Raw genomic sequence first — 23,382 nt, 5'->3', positions numbered from 1 at the left:
TCCCTCAGGATGTCAACAGGATGCAGGTAGAGTGGGACTGAGACACATCATCCCTCAGGATGTCAACAGGATGCAGGTAGAGGGGGACAGGGGCGCATCAGGATGTTGTTGTAATCGATACTTGTTGTTGTTGTAATCGATACTTGTTGTTGTTGTGATCATCCACACAATACTCCTATTAACCAGGATTTGTTCCAGCTAAGATCATAACTATTTGGACTAATTGGAGTAACTGGGACACATGCAGACCATTCAAATGTCTATTATAGTTCTATTGTTTTTTTTTTTGTTGTTCCTAGGAACATTAGCGGTCGCTAAGTGGGGTGGAAATGAATAATGGTTTAGGTCACCTCCTAAGTGTGTGTTTCCGCTTCCTGTTCCCCAACAGGATCTGGATCCAGTGTTTGAGGAGGAGTCTAAGCCCATCTACTGTGGGGGCTGTCAGAGCATCTCCTTCTGCACCTTCACACAGCTCTCTCTGCTAGTGGTCTGCTCCAAGTACTGGAGGGTAGGTGGCTAGAGCCCATGCTCCCTGGGTCTCTCCCTCACTGCCCTGGTTGAAACATTCATAGAATCACACTGTAGACCTAGCTCCTTAGTTTAGGCCTGTTTCCAGATCTGTTTATGCTGTCAATATGACAATAGGAGTTGTGGCAAGACGACACAAACCGATCAGGCTACAGTAGCGTAGCGTTGTGTTTGAGTCTTCGGCATGGGGGGGGGTTGCGACAACTCTTAATCTCGGACTAACGTATCCCGAAATGTTTATCAGGTGTTTGATGCGGGGGACTATTCCTTGCTGTGCTCAGTGCCCAGTGAGAACGACCAGTCCTGGACCGGAGGAGACTTCATCGCCGCTGACAAGATCATCATCTGGACCGAGGACGGATGCTCCTACATCTACAAGCTCCCCGCCAGGTGAGGAACAACATCACCTGTATAGGAGACGTGTGTGTTATGGTGTCCGTTAGTCTGTTATGTTGTCTGTTATACTCGTTGTACCCTACTTCTACTCGCCTGACAACTATGAATGAATGTCAGTAATTAGTATTTTTTAAATGCACAATGTAATTATCACACATATATGATTTTCCATGTTATATCCTGACTAGACAATGGGCTATAAAGGCCTGTGGAAAGTTGTGTAATGTAAATAAAACCAGGGAGGTTGAGTCAAACTAGACTCATTTGGTGAATTTGCGATGCATGGGAAGTTAGAATGTTTGAGATACAGTTTACCAAGACATACAACGCCTTCAGGAAGTATTCAGGCACCTCCCCTTTTCTCCACATGTTGTTCCATTACAGCCTTATTCTAAAATGGATCAAATACTTTATTTGATTTTTTGGTCATCAATATACACACAATACCCATAATGACAAAGCGAGGACAGTTTAAAAAAAAAAAAAAAAAACAACAACAAATACCTACACTACCATTCAAAAGTTTGGGGTCATTTAGAAATGTCCTTGTTTTTGAAAGATAAGCAAATTTTTTTTGTCCTTTTTAAAATAACATGAAATTTATCAGAGGTGTCTGTTTCTCAAACTAGTCACTCTAATGTACTTGTCCTCTTGCTCAGTTGTGCACCGGGGCCTTTCCACTCTTTCTATTCTGGTTAGAGCCGGTTTGCGCTGTTCTGTAAAGGGAGCATTGTACGAGATCTTCAGTTTATTGGCCATTTCTCACATGGAATAGCCTTCATTTCTCAGAACAAGAATAGACTGACGAGTTTGAGAAGGAAGTGCATTGTCTCTGGCCATTTTGAGCCTGGAATCGAACCCACAAATGCTGATGCTCCAGATACTCAACTAGTCTAAAGAAAGTCAGTTTTATAGCTTCTTTAATCAGAAACAACAGTTGTCAGCTGTGCTAACATCATTGCAAAAGGGTTTTCATGCGATCAATTAGCCTTTTAAAATGATAAACTTGGATCAGCTAACACAACGTGCCATTGGAACACAGGAGCACAGCAGTGGTTGCTGATAATGGGCCTCTACACCTATGTAGATATTCCATAAAAGAGTCTGCCTTTTCCAGCTACAATAGTCATTTACAACATTAACAATGTCTACACTATATTTCTGATGATACATTTGATGTTTGTTAATGGACAAAAAAAAATTTGCTTTTCTTTCAAAAACAATAATTTCTAAGTGACCCTAAACTTCTGAACGGCGGTGTTAATTATTTAGACCTGTTGCTATGAGACTTGAAGTTGAGATCAGGTGCATCCTGTTTCCATTGATGATCCTTGAGATGTTTCTACAACTCGATTTGAGTCCACCAGTGGTAAATTCAATAGTTTGGACATTATTATTTTGGGAAAGAAACACACCTGTCTATATAGAAGGTCCCACAGTTGACAGTGCATGTCAGAGAAGGAAAAACAAGCCATGAGGTTGAAGGAATTGTCTGTAGATCCCAGAGACATATCTGGGGATGGGTACCAAAAAATATCTGCAGTATTGAAGGTCCCCAAGAACACATTGGCCTCCATTGTTGAATGGAAGATGTTTGGAACCACCAAGACTCTTCCTAGAGCTGGACACCCTGCCAAACTGAGCAATAGGGGGAGAAGTGCCTTGGTCAGGGAGGTGCCCAGATCCCAATGGTCACTCTGACAGAGCTGTAGAGCTCTCCTCTGTGGAGATGGTTGTCTTTCTGGAGGTTCTCCCATCTCTCCACCAATCAGGCCTTTAATGGTAGAGTGGCCAGACAGAAGCCATTCTGCAGTAAAAGGCACAGCCCGCTTGGAGTTTGCCAAAAGGCAACTAAAGGACTCTCAGACCATGAGAAACAAGATTCTCTGGTCTGATGAAACCAAGATTGAACTCTCTTCCCTGAATGCCAAGCGTCACGCCTGGAGGAAACCTGGCACCATCCCTACATGGTGGTGGCAGCATCATGTGGCAGGGACTGAGAGACTAGTCGAGGGAAAGATGAACGGAGCAAAGCGCAGAGAGCCTTGATGACAACCTGTTCCAGAGCGCTCAGGACCTCAGACTGCGGGCGACGGTTCACCTTCCAACAGGACAACGACCCTAAGCACATAGCCAAGACAACACAGAAGTGGCTTTGGGACAAGTCTCTGAATGTCCATGAGTGGCCCAGCTAGAGCCCGGACTTGAAACCGATCGAACATCTCTGAGAGACCTGAAAATAGCTGTTCAGCGACACTCCACATCCAACCTGACAGAGCTTGAGAGGATCTGCAGAGAAGAATGGGAGAAACTCTCCAAATACAGGCGTGCCAAGCTTGTAGCTTCATACCCAAGAAGACCTGATGCTGTAATCGCTGTCAAAGGTGCTTCAACAAAATACTGAGTAAAGAGCCTGAATACTTAAGGAAATGTGATATTTCACTTTTAGGTTTTTATTAAATTAGCAAACATTTCTAAAAACCTGCTTTTGGTTTGTCATTGTGTGTAGATGGATGATTGATCCAGTTTAGAGTAAGGCTGTAATGTAACAAAGTTAAGGGTTAAGTCAAAGGGTCTGAATACTTTCCAAATGCACTCTATGCTCGGTTCTTTGTGCCTGCCTCTTCTCCCTGGCGCTGGCTCGCCTGCTCTTTTTCTGCGCTAATGATACCAGTGTGTGTTAAGTCTTCGGTCTGTTTCCTGTAGAATATCCTATAAATTGACGATGGGCACTGATTTACTGAAGTTGCAAGACATCGCAAGCTAAGAAATTGCGAGATAACGCTTTTTATTAATACCGATGGATAGGCCTAGTGCTGATCCAGACTGTCTGCCTGGTGGCCGACCTGCCTATACTGTGCCCCTCTCTCTCCATTCCTTGCTAGCTCGCTATGAAAGATGCGTGTGTATGTGTGTTCTCGGGAAGTACGACAACTAATCAGTCTCCTCTGTTCCTAAAACACTGAATCTTAGGAGTCGAGTTGTCAATTCCTAGTGGAGTCGACTCGCGACACATAATTGGGAGTCGAGTTCTTGCGCGTCGACTACCGGTGTCAAGTAATCAATTATTTTGGAGTCGACTCTCCAACACGACATCATCGTTGTTAACAGTTAGGAAAAAGGGCAGAGAAAAGCAAGCGACAGCAGTATGGAGTAATGGTTGTACGTACGTACTGGTGCGCCGCTTCCCCATCTGAAAGGGACGGAAACCCGAACCATTGCTGGCAGCAGCACAATACATTGTGGTATTTTTATGAACTTTTCATTTTAACGGATAAGCGATTTTTAAATAAAAATGTGCGGTTAGAACGTTAAGAGAAGTCGATGTATCGCACCCTTGATTTTGATTGGTCCCTAAAGATGATACACAGTATTGCTGTCAGCTATGATACGTGCTTGGAAAGGAACTATTTTCCCAGGAAGCTAGAGACACTTTTCAACTTTAGTCATGTTTGTGTAAACTTTGAACATAAGAGTTATATGTAAGAGTATAGCTGGTCTAAACTACGTTTTATTTCACTTCCTCTTCTTATGGATTGTGTGCGTCTGGTAAGTGGCTCTGGAAACCTTTTTATTTTATATTTGCCACTATGGTTTTCACTTGAGACTAGCGGTTTTAGTTGTAGTTTGGGTTTAGCAGGGAAACCACGAGTCAGAAAGGCTGTTCGTCTTCTACGTGCCAATCCGTAAGACACCATTCTGAGGTGGATTTCTCTGTTAGGTTTAGTGTGTTTTACAGGTTTGTGTGTTTTACAGTTGCGATGGTGGATTAGTTAGTTCTAGTTTTAGTTGATTTGTAGGCGGTGAGAGAAATAACTAAACTGGGCTGACCTCTGTTCCTCTCCTCTCCTCTCCTCTCCCCCAGCTGCCTCCCTGCCAGTGAACACTTCCGCACTGATGTAGGAAAGACTGCCGAAGGCTCCATCCCACCTCTGGTGTACAGCATCGCGGACCGCACAGACAAACAGGTTATTCCTCTCCATCCATCACACACAATCACTCACTCACTCTCTGAAGAGCTTTCTGGTTTAAAGACAGAAATAAGATCTGTTTTGAAGTACTTTTTGCACAACAAAGCCCGGTGCCACCTCTATGTTAATGGAACATGCTCTCTTATGTTGAGAGTCAGTAGGACTGCTAGTATCAGTCCTTTAACCAGGTAACAGAGTGTCTTTTGTTGTTTGTCAATGTCTTTGTTTTGTCTGTTAGCCTGGGTGCCAGTCTGTTAGCCTGGGTGCCAGTCTGTTAGCCTGGGTGCCAGTCTGTTAGCCTGGGTGCCAGTCTGTTAGCCTGGGTGCCAGTCTGTTAGCCTGGGTGCCAGTCTGTTAGCCTGGGTGCCAGTCTGTTAGCCTGGGTGCCAGTCTGTTTTTGCTTTCTCGCCAAATGTGACAAGGAGTTGGCAAGAATGGCACAAACAGATCTGGGATCAGGCTAGTGTTTTGTACTGTATTTAATTTAGGATGTTACGTAGTCTTCTTAGTCTACATATTCATTTCCTGTCTGCCTTTCTGTTGTTTTTCTTATTGTTTTGCTCTTTGTCTGTCTGTCTGTCTCTGTTTTGTTACCCTCCCCTCCCCAATGGGCCTTGGCCCTGATCGGAGGGCGTGCACTCCTCAGACTGAGGAGTCTGGTGAGGGGGTAGACATGGTGGTGCTGTGCCACCCTGACAGCGGAGTAGACTTGGAGCTCTACACCCCAGAGCTGCTATTCCACCAGCAGCCTCTAGAGGCACCAGTAAGCTCAGTGCTGCAGTGTTCAGCAGGAGAGAGGCACACACTGGCTCTGTCCAGCAGGGGGAGCCCTCAGCTCTCGGTCACAGATTCAGCACATTCACTCAATGTTCAGAGATGAAGCATGCAGAACGGGGATAGGAAGATGTATGTTGGTGTGATGTTATGGGGAAATTACAGATAACGACATGTAGTGCCCCATGTATAGTAAGTATACTAGTGATTTGATCAATACCATATTTGATGTTAATTAAAAGTAGACACAGCGATATGACGTAGCTGCAGAAGGTAATCAGTGTTGTGGGGCAATTTCCGCAACAACTACGAGCATTGAAGCACGAGGATCAACTTCTCCCCTATTTTGGTCCCGTGACTAACAGTGTGAAGCCAACCCGTGCACATGCGCAGATTCTGTGTGAGAGTACAGTCTTGCATCTTGCTCATCTCAATAGCTGCGGTGCTGCTCGTGGGCAATGTAATTTCGCTGAGTCTATTTGCAAATTGGTATCCAAAAATGTTACTAATATAGTCTTTGATCTGTATTATCTTGGAGACATGCCTGATAATCGATCTGCAATACATTGATCTGAATTCCGATTGACTCGCATGCTTTGGTTTATGATATATCAGCCAATCAAAATCAAATCTCCAAAGCCCTGTTTATTTAGTAAGCTGAACAGCGATTGGATGCCTGACCCTGTGACGTGTGCACCTCTACGATGCTGTCTTTCTGATTGGCCAGTTCTCTAAACTCACTCTGACTCACCTGATTCCATGCTCCTCCCACTAAAATCTCAATCATCATTCTCATCTTGGTCTTCACACTGGGGCAGATGCATGCCAAGTCCCTAAACTGCTTTCCCTCTAGAAATCAGATCAATACACCGATAATGACATATGATACATTGATAACAGGTAGACAATTTATCATCTACATTGAAACTAAAACCCAGTGGAAGTAGAGTGGAAGCCATTCTTAGGTCTGTTGTGTCCCTCCCCCTTTTATTCTCTAGTCATTCTCCAACACTCCAGTGCCTTTGTCTTTCACCTTTTGGATTATATTTTACAATCTTTTGGATTGAGTTCATCTTTCACGTCAATCTTTGATTAGTTTTCCGTGTGTGTTCTTCTGTGTTCTCGTGTGTGTGTGTTCTGTGTTCTCGTGTGTGTTCTGTGTTCTCGTGTGTGTGTGTGTTCTGTGTTCTCGTGTGTGTTCTGTGTTCTCGTGTGTGTGCTTCTGTGTGACCCGATGGGCGTGGCACTTTTTAATTTTTTTGTAGGCTATTTGTTAGTTAACTTGTCTATAATTAGATACATGCTGCTTCTCTGTCATTACTTGTTGCCCTAAAGGACTAAATAAACCCTTGCTCACCCCCAAAAGATGTCGTACATCGAAAGAATGAATGTCTCAATTGAGTTGACAGTTTTCTCTTTCATTTCTGCTTCTCTCACACAGAAAATAAGTTTAGGGACCGGGGAAAAAATACATGAACTCAACAACAAAAACTGGAACATTTCCAAGTTCGACTGGTTTTAAGGGAACTAAAAGCTGTGAAAACAACATGTTTCTGATAAGATTTCAGTTTGGCTTGGATGCATATTTATTGTGGTTGAAATACTATCAGCTCTGACGATGCTGATAAAGAGAGCACCTTTGCAGATAGTCCCTAACCACACAGTCATTCTCTCAAGGTGCTGAAATAAATCATATTTCTCCACTCTTGTTCCCGAGTCAAATTTTGACTGCAACAACTGCTTAAATCTGCAGGAGTTAACTTTAGATGAGGCTTTGTGAAAGGTTATAGACCTACAGTTAATATTAGATGAGTCTATGTGAGGGGTTATATTAACATGAGGCTATGTGAGGGGTTATATTAACATTATGAGGCTATGTGAGGGGTTATATTAACATGAGGCTATGTGAGGGGTTATATTAACATTATGAGGCTATGTGAGGGGTTATATTAACATGAGGCTATGTGAGGGGTTATATTAACATTATGAGGCTATGTGAGGGGTTATATTAACATTATGAGGCTATGTGAGGGGTTATATTAACATTATGAGGCTATGTGAGGGGTTATATTAACATTATGAGGCTATGTGAGGGGTTATATTAACATTATGAGGCTATGTGAGGGGTTATATTAACATGAGGCTATGTGAGGGGTTATATTACCATTATGAGGCTATGTGAGGGGTTATAGATCATCAGACTACCATTCCATTTAAACCATCTGAACAGTAGCCTTCAGTTCCCTTCAAATCTAATTGTATTGGTCACATACACACATTTAGCAGATGTTATTGTGGGTGTGGCGAAATACTTGTGTTCCTAGCTCCAACAGTGCAGTAGTATCTAACAATACACACACCTAAAAGAATGGAATTAAGAAATACACTGCCCAAAAAAATAAAAGGGAACACTTAAACAACACAATGGAACTCCAAGTCGTTCACACTTCTGTGAAATCAAACTGTCCACTTAGGAAGCAACACTGATTGACAATCAATTTCACATGCTGTTGTGCAAATGGAATAGACAACAGGTGGAAATTATAGGCAATTAGCAAGACACCCCCAATAAAGGAGTGGTTCTGCAGGTGGGGACCACAGACCACTTCTCAGTTCCTATGCTTCCTGGCTGATGTTTTGGTCACTTTTGAATGCTGGCGGTGCTTTCACTCTAGTGGTAGCATGAGACAGAGTCTACAACCCACACAAGTGGCTCAGGTAGTGCAGCTCATCCAGGATGGAACGTCAATGCGAGCTGTGGCAAGAAGGTTTGCTGTGTCTGTCAGTGTAGTGTCCAGAGCATGGAGGCGCTACCAGGAGACAGGCCAGTACATCAGGAGATGTGGAGGAGGCCGTAGGAGGGCAACAACTCAGCAGCAGGACCGCTACCGCCGCCTTTGTGCAAGGAGAAGCACTTCCAGAGCCCTGCAAAATGACCTCCAGCAGGCCACAAATGTGCATGTGTCTGCTCAAACTGTCAGAGACTGACTCCATGAGGGTGGTATGAGGGCCCGACGTCCACAGGTGGGGGTTGTGCTTACAGCCCAACACCGTGCAGGACGTTTGGCATTTGCCAGAGAACACCAAGATTGGCAAATTCGCCACTGGCGCCCTGTGCTCTTCACAGATGAAAGCAGGTTCACACTGAGCACATGTGACAGACGTGACAGAGTCTGGAGACGCTGTGGCGAACGTTCTGCTGCCTGCAACATCCTCCAGCATGACCAGTTTGGCGGTGGGTCAGTCATGGTGTGGGGTGGGGTGGCATTTATTTGCGGGGCCACACAGCCCTCCATGTGCTCGCCAGAGGTAGCCTGACTGCCATTAGGTACCGAGATGAGATCCTCAGACCCCTTGTGAGACCATATGCTGGTGCGGTTGGCCCTGGGTTCCTGCTAATGCAAGACAGTGCCAGACCTCATGTGGCTGGAGTGTGTCAGCAGTTCCTGCAAGAGGAAGGCATTGATGCTATGGACTAGCCCGCCCGTTCCCCAGACCTGAATCCAATTGAGCACATCTGGGGCATCATGTCTCGCTCCATTCACCAACGCCATGTTGCACCACAGACTGTCCAGGAGTTGGCGGATGCTTTAGTCCAGGTCTGGGAGGAGATCCCTCAGGAGACCATCCGCCACCTCATCAGGAGCATGCCCAGGCGTTGTAGGGAGGTCATACAGGCACGTGGAGGCCACACACATTACTGAACCTCATTTTGACTTGTTTTTAAGGACATTACATCGAAGTTGGATCAGCCTGTAGTGTGGTTTTCCACTTTAATTTTGAGTGTGACTTCAAATCCAGACCTCCATGGGTTGATAAATTTGATTTCCATTGATAATTTTTGTGTGATTTTTGTTGTCAGCACATTCAACTATGTAAAGAAAAAAGTATTTAATAAGAATATTTCATTCATTCAGATCTAGGATGTGTTATTTTAGTGTTCCCTTTATTTTTTTGAGCAGTGTATATAAATATTAGGATGAGAAATGTAGGTATATACATATGAGATGAGTAATGAGGTTAGGGTTAGGGTTAGTATTAGTATCGGTATGTAAACATTATTAAACCTTGATTCCATGTCTATGTAAAACAAATCACGAAACATCACCAAACGTAACAAACCAACAAGCCTGCACAAACACCAAAACAAACTGAAATAACACCCATCCCAAAACCCCAACAAAGAACAAAACAATTAGACAAAAACAAACAAAAAGGAAAAAGGGATCGGTGGCAGCTAATAGACCGGCCACGACGGCCGCCGAGCGCCACCCGAACAGGAAGGGGAGCCACCTTCAGTGGCAGCTAATAGACCGCCGAGCGCCACCCGAACAGGAAGGGGAGCCACCTTCAGTGGTATTCGTGACACAAGCGCAGTGGCCTCTTAAGGTGAAGGGTTGCGTAACTGGGTGGTAGCCGGCTAGTGATGGCTATTCAACAGTCTGAAGGCCTTGAGAAGGAAGCTGTTTTTCAGTCTCTCGGTCCCAGCTTTGATACACCTGTACTGACCTCGCCTTCTGGATGGAAGCGGGGTGAACAGGCAGTGGCTCGGATGGTTATTGTCCTTGATTATCTTTTTGGCTCTCCTGTGACATCGGATGTTGTAGGCGTCCTGGAGGGCTGGCAGTGTGTCCCCGGTGATGCGTTGGGAAGACCGCACCACCCTCTGGAGAGCCCTGCTGTTGCAGGCACTACAATTGTGCATCTGTTAAAGTTTGAGGGTCTTTGCTGAATGTCTTCAGCCTCCTGAGGGTTGAAGAGGCACTGTTGTGCCTTCACTACACTGTCTGTGTGAATGGACCATTTCAGTTTGTCCGTGATGTGTACGCCGAGGAACTTGAAGCTTTAAACTTTGAAGGCCGTCGAGGTTTCGGCTTGAGGTGGGATGTAAACGACTGTGGGGATGACTTAGGATAGTTCTCTTGGGAGATATGGTTGCTATTTTAATTGAGGTTTTCTAGGTCAGGTAAACAAAATGACTTGAGTTCCTGTATGTTCCTAGAATTACACTATGAGTTGTTAATCATGAAACATACACCCCTTGCCCTTCTTCTTCCCGGAGAGATATTTATTCCTGTCTGTGTGATGTACTGAGAATCCTGCTGAGTTTACTGACTCTGACAGAGTATCCCAAGAGAGCCATGTTTCCGTGAAACAAAGTATGTTACAGGCCCTGATGTCTCTCTGGAAAGAAAGCTCGAAGCTCATCAACTCTGGAAGGAGATCCTCACCCTGAGCTCGTCTACTTTATTGTGCAAAGACTGAATATTAGCGAGTGATATACTCTGACGCGGTGGGTGTTGTGCCCGCCTCCTAAGTCGAACCGGAAGGTTCTGGAGTGCCTCTCCTTTGCTTTTGGAATAAGTTAAATTGGAAGAGTGAACAATGGAGCTGCTCTAGGGAAGTCGTATTCCTGGTCGTAATGCTGGTAGTTCTGGTGAGTTACTGTCGCCCGGGTCTGCCACAGGGTTCAGAGTATCAATCAACATCTTGAGCCAAGGGCAGACACTTGTTTTGAAGTTTGCCGACGGGACTACCGCATCACTTGACCATGACCAACTCATGTCCGCTGGCTACACAAGCAGGACTAGTGCCGCATTCAAATCATCTGGGGAAGTCCTAAATCGGTTATCTCTGACTTCAGTGCGTTCATCACAACTAGAAACTCGAGGTCAAATAATGACATCGGTGATATTCAGGTCGGATAAAGTTTCCGACTTGGAATTCCGAGTTGGATGACCTTTCAACTTTTTTTCTTTTCTTATCTCATTCGGAGCTCATCCCCAGTTGTCTTGAACGCACTGAAGTTGGAGATTTCCGAGTTTCCAGTTGTTTTGAATGCAGTATAAAGCCTAACCCAAACCATTGCCTGCCCCTAACGGAATGGACCTTCATCAAAGAGCAGTGGGCCGGAGTCGATTCTGTTTACCGCTGCACCACACTGAGGTTACCAATCATTTAATACCTTTTATTTACCTATTGATTGCCTTCAACATACTAATAAAACAATTGATATTTAAAAAAACAACAAACTACATCTACCACTTGAAAAATGTCAGCTTATTATAATTCACATAAGAATTCAGCAGAGAAACGCTGTAGCCTCAAAAACAAAAAGCCTCCACTTAGCCTACATATAAACTCAGCAACAACAAAAACGTCCTCTCAAACTGAACAAGTTCCACCGACGTGATTAACAGAAATTGAATAATGTGTTCCTGAACAAAGGGGGGGGGTCAAAATCAAAAGTAACAGTCAGTATCTGGTGTGGCCACCAGCTGCAGTAAGTACTGGAGTGCATCTCCTCCTCATGGTCTGCACCAGATTTGCCAGTTCTTGCTGTGAGATGTTACCCCACTCTTCCACCAAGACACCTGCAAGTTCCCGGACATTTCTGGGGGGAATGGCCCTAGCCCTCACCCTCCGATCCATCAGGTCCCAGGTGTGCTCAACGGGATTGAGATCCGCGTTCTTCTCTGGCCACGGCAGAACACTGACATTCCTGTCTTGTAGGAAAACACACACAGAACGAGCAGTATGGCTGGTGGCATTGTCATGCTGGAGGGTCATGTCAGGATGAGCCAGCAGGAAAGGTACCACATGAAGGAGGAGGATGTCTTCCCTGTAACGCACAGCGTTGAAATTGCCTGCAATGACAACGAGCTCAGTCCGATGATGCTGTGACACACCGCCCCAGACCATGACGGACCCTCCACCACCAAATTGATCCTGCTCCAGAGTACAGGCCTCGGTGTAACGTTCATTCCTTGGACGATAAACGCAAATCCGATCACCCTGGTGAGACAAAACCGCGACTCGTCAGGGAAGAGCACTTTTTGCCAACACTGTCTGGTCCAGCGACGGTGGGTTTGTGCCAGTAGGCGATATTGTTGCCGGTGATGTCTGGTGAGGACCTGCCTTGCAACAGGCCTACAAGCCCTCAGTCCAGCCTCTCTCAGCCTATTGCGGACAGTCAGCACTGATGGAGGGATTGTACGTTCCTGGTATAACTCGGACAGTTGTTACTGCCATCCTGTACCTGTCCCACAGGTGGGATGTTCGGATGTACTGATCCTGTGCAGGTGTTGTTACACGTGGTCTGCCACTGTGAGGACGATCAGCTGTCCATCCTGTCTCCCTGTCTTAGGCGTCTCACAGTACGGACATTGCAATTTATTGCCCTGGCCACACCTGCAGTCCTCGTGCCTCCTTGCAGCATGCCTAAGGCACGTTCACGCAGATGAGCTGATTCTTTTTTGTTTTTCAGGGTCAGTAGAAAGGCCTCTTTAGTGTCCTAAGTTTTCGTAACTGTGAGCTGTTTGTGTCTTAACGACCGTTCCACAGGTGCATTTTCATTAATTGTTTATGGTTCATTGAACAAGCATAGGAAAGTGTTTTAAACCTTTTACAATGAAGTCTGTGAACTTATTTAGAATTTTTACAAATTATCTTTGAAAGAAAGGGATGTTTTTCTTTTTTTTGCTGAGTTTAGTACTGCGTGGGATACAAACACCGCTTCATGCTGCCACCTGGTGGCCATTCTAAATATATTCTTCTGATATTCAAACCTTCCTGCTACAGGATTTATTATTTTCCTCCTGCGACGAACGAGGTCAAATTAAGATCCGACTTCTGTATAAGCCTGTCAACGTACAGATTTTACATATGGTAAACATTAAGGAATTTCATACATGCTACGTCTATTGTTCAGTCCGCTGATTTCCATGTAAACTTCTGATGGACATTTTATTTTATTTTTAAGTTTAGTTATTTTTTTACGAAGTCTTTCATTTAACTACCTTGTTTGGTCTCTCAGACAGTGTCAAGTCAATCGACTGTAGTCTGAGCATCTACCTCAACATCTAGCAACCTCATATTAGGTGCCTGACTACCTGACAACCCGGCCACAGAGTGTCTCCTCCATTAGACATTATAGGGATCCGGTTCCATCCCATCTTTTTCTGTTACCGTGACAATCACATTAACTAGGACTTCCTGGAAATGGGGTCAGCGGGCAGGTTGCCAGGTCGTTAGGTTGGTTACCACTGTGCCTTTTTTCTACTGCAGTCAAGAACACAATTATAGCTGTGTAAATAGGTCAAATGAAAGATCAAAGTTTGCGTCCCAAATGGCACACTATTCCCTACATAGTGCCCATCTTTAGACCATAGCCCTATGGCACCCTATTCCGTATGTAGTGCCCTACTTCTGACCAGAGCCCTATTCCCTATGTAGTGCCCTACTTTAGACCAGGGTGCAATTACTTTTATTAGGCAAAGGGTCAGTTAATGAAGGACCATTAACCAACATGCATAACTATGGATATTCAGTCCTGCTAGATCTGTTAGGTAGACAAATAAAAACAGATCCCAAGTCTCATATGTTGTTCATGGCACCAGTGTTCTGCCTCAACAATTTATTGTGTCTAGCTAGCTGGTTTGTATCCTGATGATTCAGTGCTTTGCTGTCCAGAGAACTGAGTTAGGGGATATTTTAGTATGGGGGGAGGGGGGGAATCAATGCATGTGTTGTACTGTAGGTAACCCTGTTGGTAGTTGAGTAAGCGGTCAGTTCTTCTAGCTTGGCATCCTCTTTATATCACAGTGGTGTTTTCTAGTGCTAAACGTTAACAGCACATCCCAATGCTCCCATGGCATGAGATCATGTCCCCTGCAAGGCCGGCTTCCCCTTCTTGTACAGAGCAGAATATAGTATTCTGGAGTTTTTAGATCCATGGTACAACAAGACTACCGTATGCTGTCCTGCTTTCATTCTCACCATTTACTATCCTTCAATACAATCCCTGTAGTTATGAAATAATTGTTATCGTTAGGACTAGACCATTTATCACACCGCACAAATAATGGTTTTGGCATGGATATAGGACGGTGTAGGTGTCTCCTGTATGTATGTCACATGGTACTGTGCTTTGCCAGAGACCGTAAAGTCCTGCCGTAGACATGGCCCTGAACGCAGAGATATACAGACATAATACTAGTGTTCACATTCTAGAACACTATTTTCATCTTCTAACGTTCCATGTTCCGTGTTCCAGCTCCTCATCTGTCCCCCGGTGACACGGTTCTTCTACGGCCGTCGGGAGCCCTTCCACAAGCTGCTGGTCCAGGGAGATTCAGCCGGACGCCTCACCCTCTGGAGCATCCCAGACACCTCGCCCCTGCAGCCCCTCTCCACCGCAGCAGGTACCATTTAGTCCACTAGGTGGCGTAAGTGTCCCAAGTCTGTATTCATGCTGTGGGTGAGAATTAGATGGCTTTTATGCCATCAGCTGGCAAAAACCAGTGAAGTACATTCCTCATGATTCATCTTCATGACTATGCAATGCCACTAAGCAAAGGCCCTTGTCTGGTGTAAGTCAGGTTGGATAGATGTGTCTGTTTTGGGTCTGTACGTAGTTAATACTGTTGTTATCTACTTCCCCTGTCCCTCAGAGCTCCAGGTGTCCTCCACCATCTCCCTCCAGGAGGCCTTTGACAAGCTGGCTCCCCTGTCTGCGGGCATCATAGACCAGCTGAGTGTGACGCCTGGGTCGGAGGAGCCCATCAAGGTGACGGCCAGCGTCTACATCCCCTCCCAGGGCAGGCTGGTGTGTGGCAGAGAGGACGGAAGCATCATCCTGGTCCCCGCCACACAGACCGCCATCGTACAGCTGCTGCAGGGAGAACACATGCTGCGGAGAGGTGAGGGAGGGGGGTCAGGAGGGAGGGGGGTCGGGGGAGAGTGTGGGTCGGGGGAGAGTGTGGGTCGGGGGAGAGTGTGGGTGAGGTCAGGGGCTCAGGGGAAAGTGTGGGTGAGGTCAGGGGAGAGTGTGGGTGAGGTCAGGGGGTCAGGGGAGAGTGGGGGTGGGAAAGGGGGAAAAAGCAAAGGTGATACCTAAGACTGTTGCAGCGGCTGTATTACCGCCACACCGGCAGTCATGAGTCATGACCGCAGACACATTCCACGTGACCGTTGAGTCATGGTAACCTCCTTTTAATCACTCTGGACATGTGTTAGTAGAGCCCAGCTTGTTAAACAACCATCAGGTCCTAATGGCCTGGTACTCAGGGCTCTATTGTCCCTCCATCAGGTCCTAATGGCCTGGTACTCAGGGCTCTATTGTCCCTCCATCAGGTCACTATTGGCCTGGTACTCAGGGCTCTATTGTCCCTCCATCAGGTGCTAATGACCTGGTACTCAGGCTCTGTTGTTCCTCCATCAGATCCTAATGACCTGGTACTCAGGCTCTGTTGTTCCTCCATCAGATCCTAATGACCTGGTACTTAGGGCTCTATTGCCCCTCCATCAGGTCCTAATGGCCTGGTACTCAGGGCTCTATTGTCCCTCCATCAGGTCCTAATGGCCTGGTACTCAGGGCTCTATTGTCCCTCCATCAGGTCCTAATGACCTGGTACTCAGGGCTCTATTGTTCCTCCATCAGGTCCTAATGACCTGGTACTCAGGGCTCTATTGTCCCTCCATCAGGTCCTAATGACCTGGTACTCAGGGCTCTATTGTCCCTCCATCAGGTCACTAATGGCCTGGTACTCAGGGCTCTATTGTCCCTCCATCAGGTCATAATGGCCTGGTACTCAGGGCTCTATTGTCCCTCCATCAGGTCCTAATGGCCTGGTACTCAGGGCTCTATTGTCCCTCCATCAGGTCCTAATGGCCTGGTACTCAGGGCTCTATTGTCCCTCCATCAGGTCCTAATGGCCTGGTACTCAGGGCTCTATTGTCCCTCCATCAGGTCACTAATGGCCTGGTACTCAGGGCTCTATTGTCCCTCCATCAGGTCATAATGGCCTGGTACTCAGGGCTCTATTGTCCCTCCATCAGGTCATAATGGCCTGGTACTCAGGGCTCTATTGTCCCTCCATCAGGTCCTAATGGCCTGGTACTCAGGGCTCTATTGTCCCTCCATCAGGTCCTAATGGCCTGGTACTCAGGGCTCTATTGTCCCTCCATCAGGTCCTAATGGCCTGGTACTCAGGGCTCTATTTTCGAATGCAAATGCATTCAGAAACACTCATCAAAACAGTGTGTATTTTTAAGTCACCTCACTATGGTTGAAACTGAGTGTGAAAACTTGGGTTTGTGGTGGTGGTGGTTGTTTCGAAACCAAACACAATGAAATGGACAGTGCTTTCTAAGGGGATGAGTTCATGCATAAACGTAGACCTATATATATATATATATATATAAATGAGGCCAAGCTCCCCCCCCCCCCCCAAAATATCCAGATTTTAAAATAATGATTGTGACCTTATACAATACATAATAAACAGCTGGCGGAAAAGTGTGTTAGCTTAAAACCACTATCTTTGGTACGTCATTTGGTGTAGCCTAAAATTAAACGTTATGATTTGGTCTAGCCTAAATTAAACGTTATGATTTGGTCTAGCCTAAATTAAACGTTATGATTTGGTCTAGCCTAAAATTAAACGTTATGATTTGGTCTAGCCTAAAATTAAACGTTATGATTTGGTCTAGCCTAAATTAAATGTTATGATTTGGTCTAGCCTAAATTAAATGTTATGATTTGGTCTAGCCTAAATTAAATGTTATGATTTGGTCTAGCCTAAATTAAACGTTATGATTTGGTCTAGCCTAAAATTAAACGTTATGATTTGGCCTAGCCTAAATTAAACGTTATGATTTGGCCTAGCCTAAATTAAACGTTATGATTCGGCCTAGCCTAAATGAAGCGTTATGATTTGCCTACAATTATAGTGAATTTGAATAGCCTGGTAATAGGGGCTTTTTTTGTTTCTATATTCATAGTTATTAATAGTCTGACACATGACCTTTTTCAAACAGAGATTATCACTGAGCGTTTCCATCTCCTCTCTCACTGCTTTCTCCAGCGCGTAGAGAGAGAGAGGGGCTGTCAACAGTTTTTAATGAAATGTGTTTTCTTGTGAAAGGCATTTTCACTGTGTTATGTTCCCGAACAGATTTAACTTGGTTTCCCAAACGATTCACTGGGTCGCTGCAGAAACACGGTTGGAGAGTCCATGGCATACGGAGTTTGGGTTTAATATCACTTGTCGCGCAGCCAAAATGACCAGAGTAAACCTACCCAATAGGAGTTACAAAACGTACCCGCGGGGGAAGTGGCCTACATTCTCTATTCCAGTGTATACACATAACAGGTGTTCCTTCCCCTCCCCTTGTTCCTGCCCGTTAATAATGAGCCATTCTCAAATCAAAACTCATTTTTACATATTCGGTAAGACTAGATTCAATTGAGAATAGTCTGATTTGATGGGTGAAAATATGATCACTTGCTGAGAGAACAGTTTGTGCAGCCTGAGGCGAGGAACAGAGCGCAATATATTTTATTTGCCGCTTTCTCAAATAATCAATAGCCTGTAGTCGTATCCTGCAGCCCATACATCTTGTGATTTTCTAAGGTTTGTTTCATCAGGGTCTACAGTATTAGATGGGGGGTGGGGGGGGGGGGGGTGATTGTTTTACCACAGATTGTATCTCTGGATAAGAGCATGTACAACATTATAAAAAAAAGTATTCTCTCGTTCCCAGGCTGGCCCCCTCACCGCACCCTGCGGGGTCACCGTAACAAAGTGACGTGCCTGCTGTACCCCCACCAGGTGTCCCCTCGCTACGACCAGCGCTCCCTGGTCTCCGGCGGTGTGGACTTCAGCGTCATCGTCTGGGACATCTTCACTGGGGAGATGAAGCACGTCTTCTGTGTCCACGGGGGAGAGATCACACAGATCCTGGTCCCGCCTGAGAACTGCAGCGTGAGTACTGTTCACACGTGTAGAAGTGAAGGGAGTTTGTTTTTGATTTCTCTTCCCCAGCCCTCACTCTTTCATCAGTCTATTTTCTTGTGGGTGGGACTGTTATGAAAATATGGTTAAAAAAAATATAAAAAATCCATTTTTTAATAGATTTATAAAAAAAAAGACTGTAGTGGATTTTCCAGCGTAGAGAGGTGAGGCCTCAGAGTGATCGTTGATTCTAGTCCTGCCCTCTGATCTCACTCAATGATGCCTCCTGCTTCTTCTTAAGAAAAGTGGAGAGGCCTGTCACACACACACACACGCAAACATGCACAGACACCCACACAGCCTCCATCCATCTACCCCACCCTCAGCAGCCTTGTATTCTCCTTCTATCCTGTCTGTGTCTGTCTGAATGACAGGTACCAACTTGGTGTCCATTACATGAGGTCCACACTGTAAGTAAAGGTGTCTCTTCTGCTCTTAATGACCTGTTTAGTTATGCAGCTGCTTTAAAGCACGTCGATACTTCAGGAGCGGGACATTTAATTGATAACGTGAGAGAGAGAGAGCGAGGCTGGCGAGATGGAGGGATCCATAATCCCTTTTGGGGAGTTACCTGTGCCTGTCTGGCTCCTCCTCCTCGTCCTCCTTAGTACATCCAAGCTGATTGGTTGATGAACATGACCCTGAGCAGCAGTCTTCTCCTGCGTTGTTAAAGGCTCTCTGTATTTCCATCCATACACTTCCCACTGTCATTCTAGCCCTGCTCTTAGCCCTGGATACAGACTCTAGTCCTTGTACAGTACAATGGCCTTGACGTGTGCTAGCTGGATGTGAGGAGTGGTGAGGTGTGTTAGTTGGATACAGTGTGACCCTGGTGAGGTGTGTGTTAGTTGGATTCAGTATAACCCTGGTGAGGTGTGTGTTAGCTGGATACAGTATAACCCTGGTGAGGTGTGTGTTAGCTGGATACAGTATAACCCAGGCCCCTGCTGAGGTGTGGAGCCCAACTGATATTTGATTTTTGGATCTGATTCTGATTTTTAAAGTGGAAATCTTCACTGATAACCAATATACTGTGTCTACCGATAGGTCCATTTTTATAGCTGTAATAAAACATAAACAAACATTTAAAACATCTTTATAGATTGTGTTTAATATTGCCTACTAAGATGCTGAAAAATCTAATTTCTTACATTTTGAGGAAAGAACATTAATTTAAGCGCCGCATAATATTTAGGACTAACGGTGTTAATCTCGTGAAAGGAGAATAAACTGCGCTCATTCCAGGAATAAACTTTCCTCTGAAGACATATTTTCAATGTATTGGTGTTTTAGCTGTGTTTTCATGGGTTGTTGTAGGGCTGTAGCTGCTGAATTCTCGTAGTTGAAATGTATTGGTGTTTTAGCTGTAGCTGCTGAATTCTCGTAGTTGAAATGTGTTGGTGTTCTAGCTGTGTTTTCATGGGTTGTAGCTGCTGAATTCTCGTAGTTGAAATGTATTGGTGTTCCAGCTGTGTTTTCATGGGTTGTAGCTGCTGAATTCTCGTAGTTGAAATGTGTTGGTGTTCTAGCTGTGTTTTCATGGGTTGTAGCTGCTGAATTCTCGTAGTTGAAATGTATTTGTGTTTTAGCTGTGTTTTCATGGATTGTTGTTGGGCTGTAGCTGCTGAATTCTCGTAGTTGTCACTTGAAAGGAAAGACATCCATTGTAAAATTCACAGCGTTGACTTTTGCCCCGAGCGTTGCCTCAGTGACCGGTCCTTGCTATCCGGGATCCCACTGAAGTTGACTTTTTAAAATGGCTACGGTAAGGGTTAAAGTTCGCGTTGCCCGAGGGGTGAGGTTCGCGTTGCCCGAGGGGTGAGGTTCGCGTTGCCCGAGGGGTGAGGTTCGCGTTGCCCGAGGGGTGAGGTTCGCGTTGCCCGAGGGGTGAGGTTCGCGTTGCCCGAGGGGTGAGGTTCGCGTTGCCCGAGGGGTGAGGTTCGCGTTGCCCGAGGGGTGAGGTTCGCGTTGCCCGAGGGGTGAGGTTCGCGTTGCCCGAGGGGTGAGGTTCGCGTTGCCCGAGGGGTGAGGTTCGCGTTGCCCGAGGGGTGAGGTTCGCGTTGCCCGAGGGGTGAGGTTCGCGTTGCCCGAGGGGTGAGGTTCGCGTTGCCCGAGGGGTGAGGTTCGCGTTGCCCGAGGGGTGAGGTTCGCGTTGCCCGAGGGGTGAGGTTCGCGTTGCCCGAGGGGTGAGGTTCGCGTTGCCCGAGGGGTGAGGTTCGCGTTGCCCGAGGGGTGAGGTTCGCGTTGCCCGAGGGGTGAGGTTCGCGTTGCCCGAGGGGTGAGGTTCGCGTTGCCCGAGGGGTGAGGTTCGCGTTGCCCGAGGGGTGAGGTTCGCGTTGCCCGAGGGGTGAGGTTCGCGTTGCCCGAGGGGTGAGGTTCGCGTTGCCCGAGGGGTGAGGTTCGCGTTGCCCGAGGGGTGAGGTTCGCGTTGCCCGAGGGGTGAGGTTCGCGTTGCCCGAGGGGTGAGGTTCGCGTTGCCCGAGGGGTGAGGTTCGCGTTGCCCGAGGGGTGAGGTTCGCGTTGCCCGAGGGGTGAGGTTCGCGTTGCCCGAGGGGTGAGGTTCGCGTTGCCCGAGGGGTGAGGTTCGCGTTGCCCGAGGGGTGAGGTTCGCGTTGCCCGAGGGGTGAGGTTCGCGTTGCCCGAGGGGTGAGGTTCGCGTTGCCCGAGGGGTGAGGTTCGCGTTGCCCGAGGGGTGAGGTTCGCGTTGCCCGAGGGGTGAGGTTCGCGTTGCCCGAGGGGTGAGGTTCGCGTTGCCCGAGGGGTGAGGTTCGCGTTGCCCGAGGGGTGAGGTTCGCGTTGCCCGAGGGGTGAGGTTCGCGTTGCCCGAGGGGTGAGGTTCGCGTTGCCCGAGGGGTGAGGTTCGCGTTGCCCGAGGGGTGAGGTTCGCGTTGCCCGAGGGGTGAGGTTCGCGTTGCCCGAGGGGTGAGGTTCGCGTTGCCCGAGGGGTGAGGTTCGCGTTGCCCGAGGGGTGAGGTTCGCGTTGCCCGAGGGGTGAGGTTCGCGTTGCCCGAGGGGTGAGGTTCGCGTTGCCCGAGGGGTGAGGTTCGCGTTGCCCGAGGGGTGAGGTTCGCGTTGCCCGAGGGGTGAGGTTCGCGTTGCCCGAGGGGTGAGGTTCGCGTTGCCCGAGGGGTGAGGTTCGCGTTGCCCGAGGGGTGAGGTTCGCGTTGCCCGAGGGGTGAGGTTCGCGTTGCCCGAGGGGTGAGGTTCGCGTTGCCCGAGGGGTGAGGTTCGCGTTGCCCGAGGGGTGAGGTTCGCGTTGCCCGAGGGGTGAGGTTCGCGTTGCCCGAGGGGTGAGGTTCGCGTTGCCCGAGGGGTGAGGTTCGCGTTGCCCGAGGGGTGAGGTTCGCGTTGCCCGAGGGGTGAGGTTCGCGTTGCCCGAGGGGTGAGGTTCGCGTTGCCCGAGGGGTGAGGTTCGCGTTGCCCGAGGGGTGAGGTTCGCGTTGCCCGAGGGGTGAGGTTCGCGTTGCCCGAGGGGTGAGGTTCGCGTTGCCCGAGGGGTGAGGTTCGCGTTGCCCGAGGGGTGAGGTTCGCGTTGCCCGAGGGGTGAGGTTCGCGTTGCCCGAGGGGTGAGGTTCGCGTTGCCCGAGGGGTGAGGTTCGCGTTGCCCGAGGGGTGAGGTTCGCGTTGCCCGAGGGGTGAGGTTCGCGTTGCCCGAGGGGTGAGGTTCGCGTTGCCCGAGGGGTGAGGTTCGCGTTGCCCGAGGGGTGAGGTTCGCGTTGCCCGAGGGGTGAGGTTCGCGTTGCCCGAGGGGTGAGGTTCGCGTTAGCCCCGAGGGGTGAGGTTCGCGTTAGCCCCGAGGGGTGAGGTTAAGTGTAGCGATGTCGCAAAGATTTCGGAATGCACTCACCCGCGGTGAACGGCATCAAGTGCACTCACACAGCTAGTTAGCTGGATAGATGTGGGTGGTGAATCTTGAATTTGGACCAGTCCCTGACAAATAACAGCCCCGTACATCAATGCTGATAGTGTCCAGTCTTGCTGTAGAGTGCCAAGGCAAGATGGCTGTCCAGGCTTACCTCTCCAGGACAAATAAAGAAATACAAGAATCAAAGTCCTATTCTATGAAGAACGGCTCGTTTCCTCAAGCGTTTTCTCTGCGTCTTACATCGGTCCTTGTTCGGTGGATTGAAAAAGCTGATACAGATACGTGGGTGAAAGGATCATATCGGTCCACCGATAAATCGGCTCTCTAGCCTGGTGTGGCGTCGAGTGGTGTGGGGTGGATGGGTAATTGCCCTGCAGCTGCGGCAGCAGCCGGTGGAGGCAGGAGGGACGACTGTGATGAAGAGTGATGAAGAGTGATGTGTCCTTGTATTCCCGACATCCCCCGCTCTCCTCTCCTTCCTTCCCTCACCCCCTCATCTCTCATCTCTCTCATGGTCAAGGTTTCCTATGCCACTACATCAACACTCAGAACATTGCCTGTCAGCGCTCATCACCATTTAGTCTGCTTTCAGTTCCTCTCCCTACCTCCCTCCGTCTCTCCCTACCTCCCTCCGTCTCTCCCTACCTCCCTCCGTCTCTCCCTACCTCCCTCCGTCTCTCCCTACCTCCCTCCGTCTCTCCCTACCTCCCTCCGTCTCTCCCTACCTCCCTCCGTCTCTCCCTACCTCCCTCCGTCTCTCCCTACCTCCCTCCGTCTCTCCCTACCTCCCTCCGTCTCTCCCTACCTCCCTCCGTCTCTCCCTACCTCCCTCCGTCTCTCCCTACCTCCCTCCGTCTCTCCCTACCTCCCTCCGTCTCTCCCTACCTCCCTCCGTCTCTCCCTACCTCCCTCTGTCTCTCCCTACCCCCCTCTGTCTCTCCCTACCCCCCTCTGTCTCTCCCTACCCCCCTCTGTCTCTCCCTACCCCCCTCTGTCTCTCCCTACCCCCCTCTGTCTCTCCCTACCCCCCTCTGTCTCTCCCTACCTCCCT

General features: G+C 47.8%; 1 protein-coding gene across 4 annotated transcripts in view; it reads left to right on the top strand.

Annotated features, from left to right (window-relative positions):
• The window catches only part of LOC139408272 (WD repeat-containing protein 7), a 333,290-nt gene that overhangs the window by 16,072 nt on the left and 293,836 nt on the right, over positions 1-23,382 (top strand). For 3 of the 4 annotated variants that reach the window (XM_071151971.1, XM_071151970.1, XM_071151969.1), the window contains exons 7-12: positions 389-508; positions 773-918; positions 4,790-4,892; positions 14,725-14,872; positions 15,122-15,370; positions 18,216-18,436. In XM_071151971.1, coding sequence (XP_071008072.1) covers positions 389-508; positions 773-918; positions 4,790-4,892; positions 14,725-14,872; positions 15,122-15,370; positions 18,216-18,436 — 987 coding nt within the window. Of the gene's footprint in view, positions 1-61; positions 77-388; positions 509-772; positions 919-4,789; positions 4,893-14,724; positions 14,873-15,121; positions 15,371-18,215; positions 18,437-23,382 lie in introns of those variants that run through there. The other variant, XM_071151972.1, reaches the window with a different exon arrangement.

This window comes from Oncorhynchus clarkii, chromosome 5 (assembly GCF_045791955.1).
Source record: "Oncorhynchus clarkii lewisi isolate Uvic-CL-2024 chromosome 5, UVic_Ocla_1.0, whole genome shotgun sequence".
Lineage (NCBI taxonomy): Eukaryota > Metazoa > Chordata > Actinopteri > Salmoniformes > Salmonidae > Oncorhynchus > Oncorhynchus clarkii.
The sequence above is the reverse complement of the archived record's forward strand: the minus strand, read 5'-3'. Positions and strand labels throughout refer to the sequence as shown.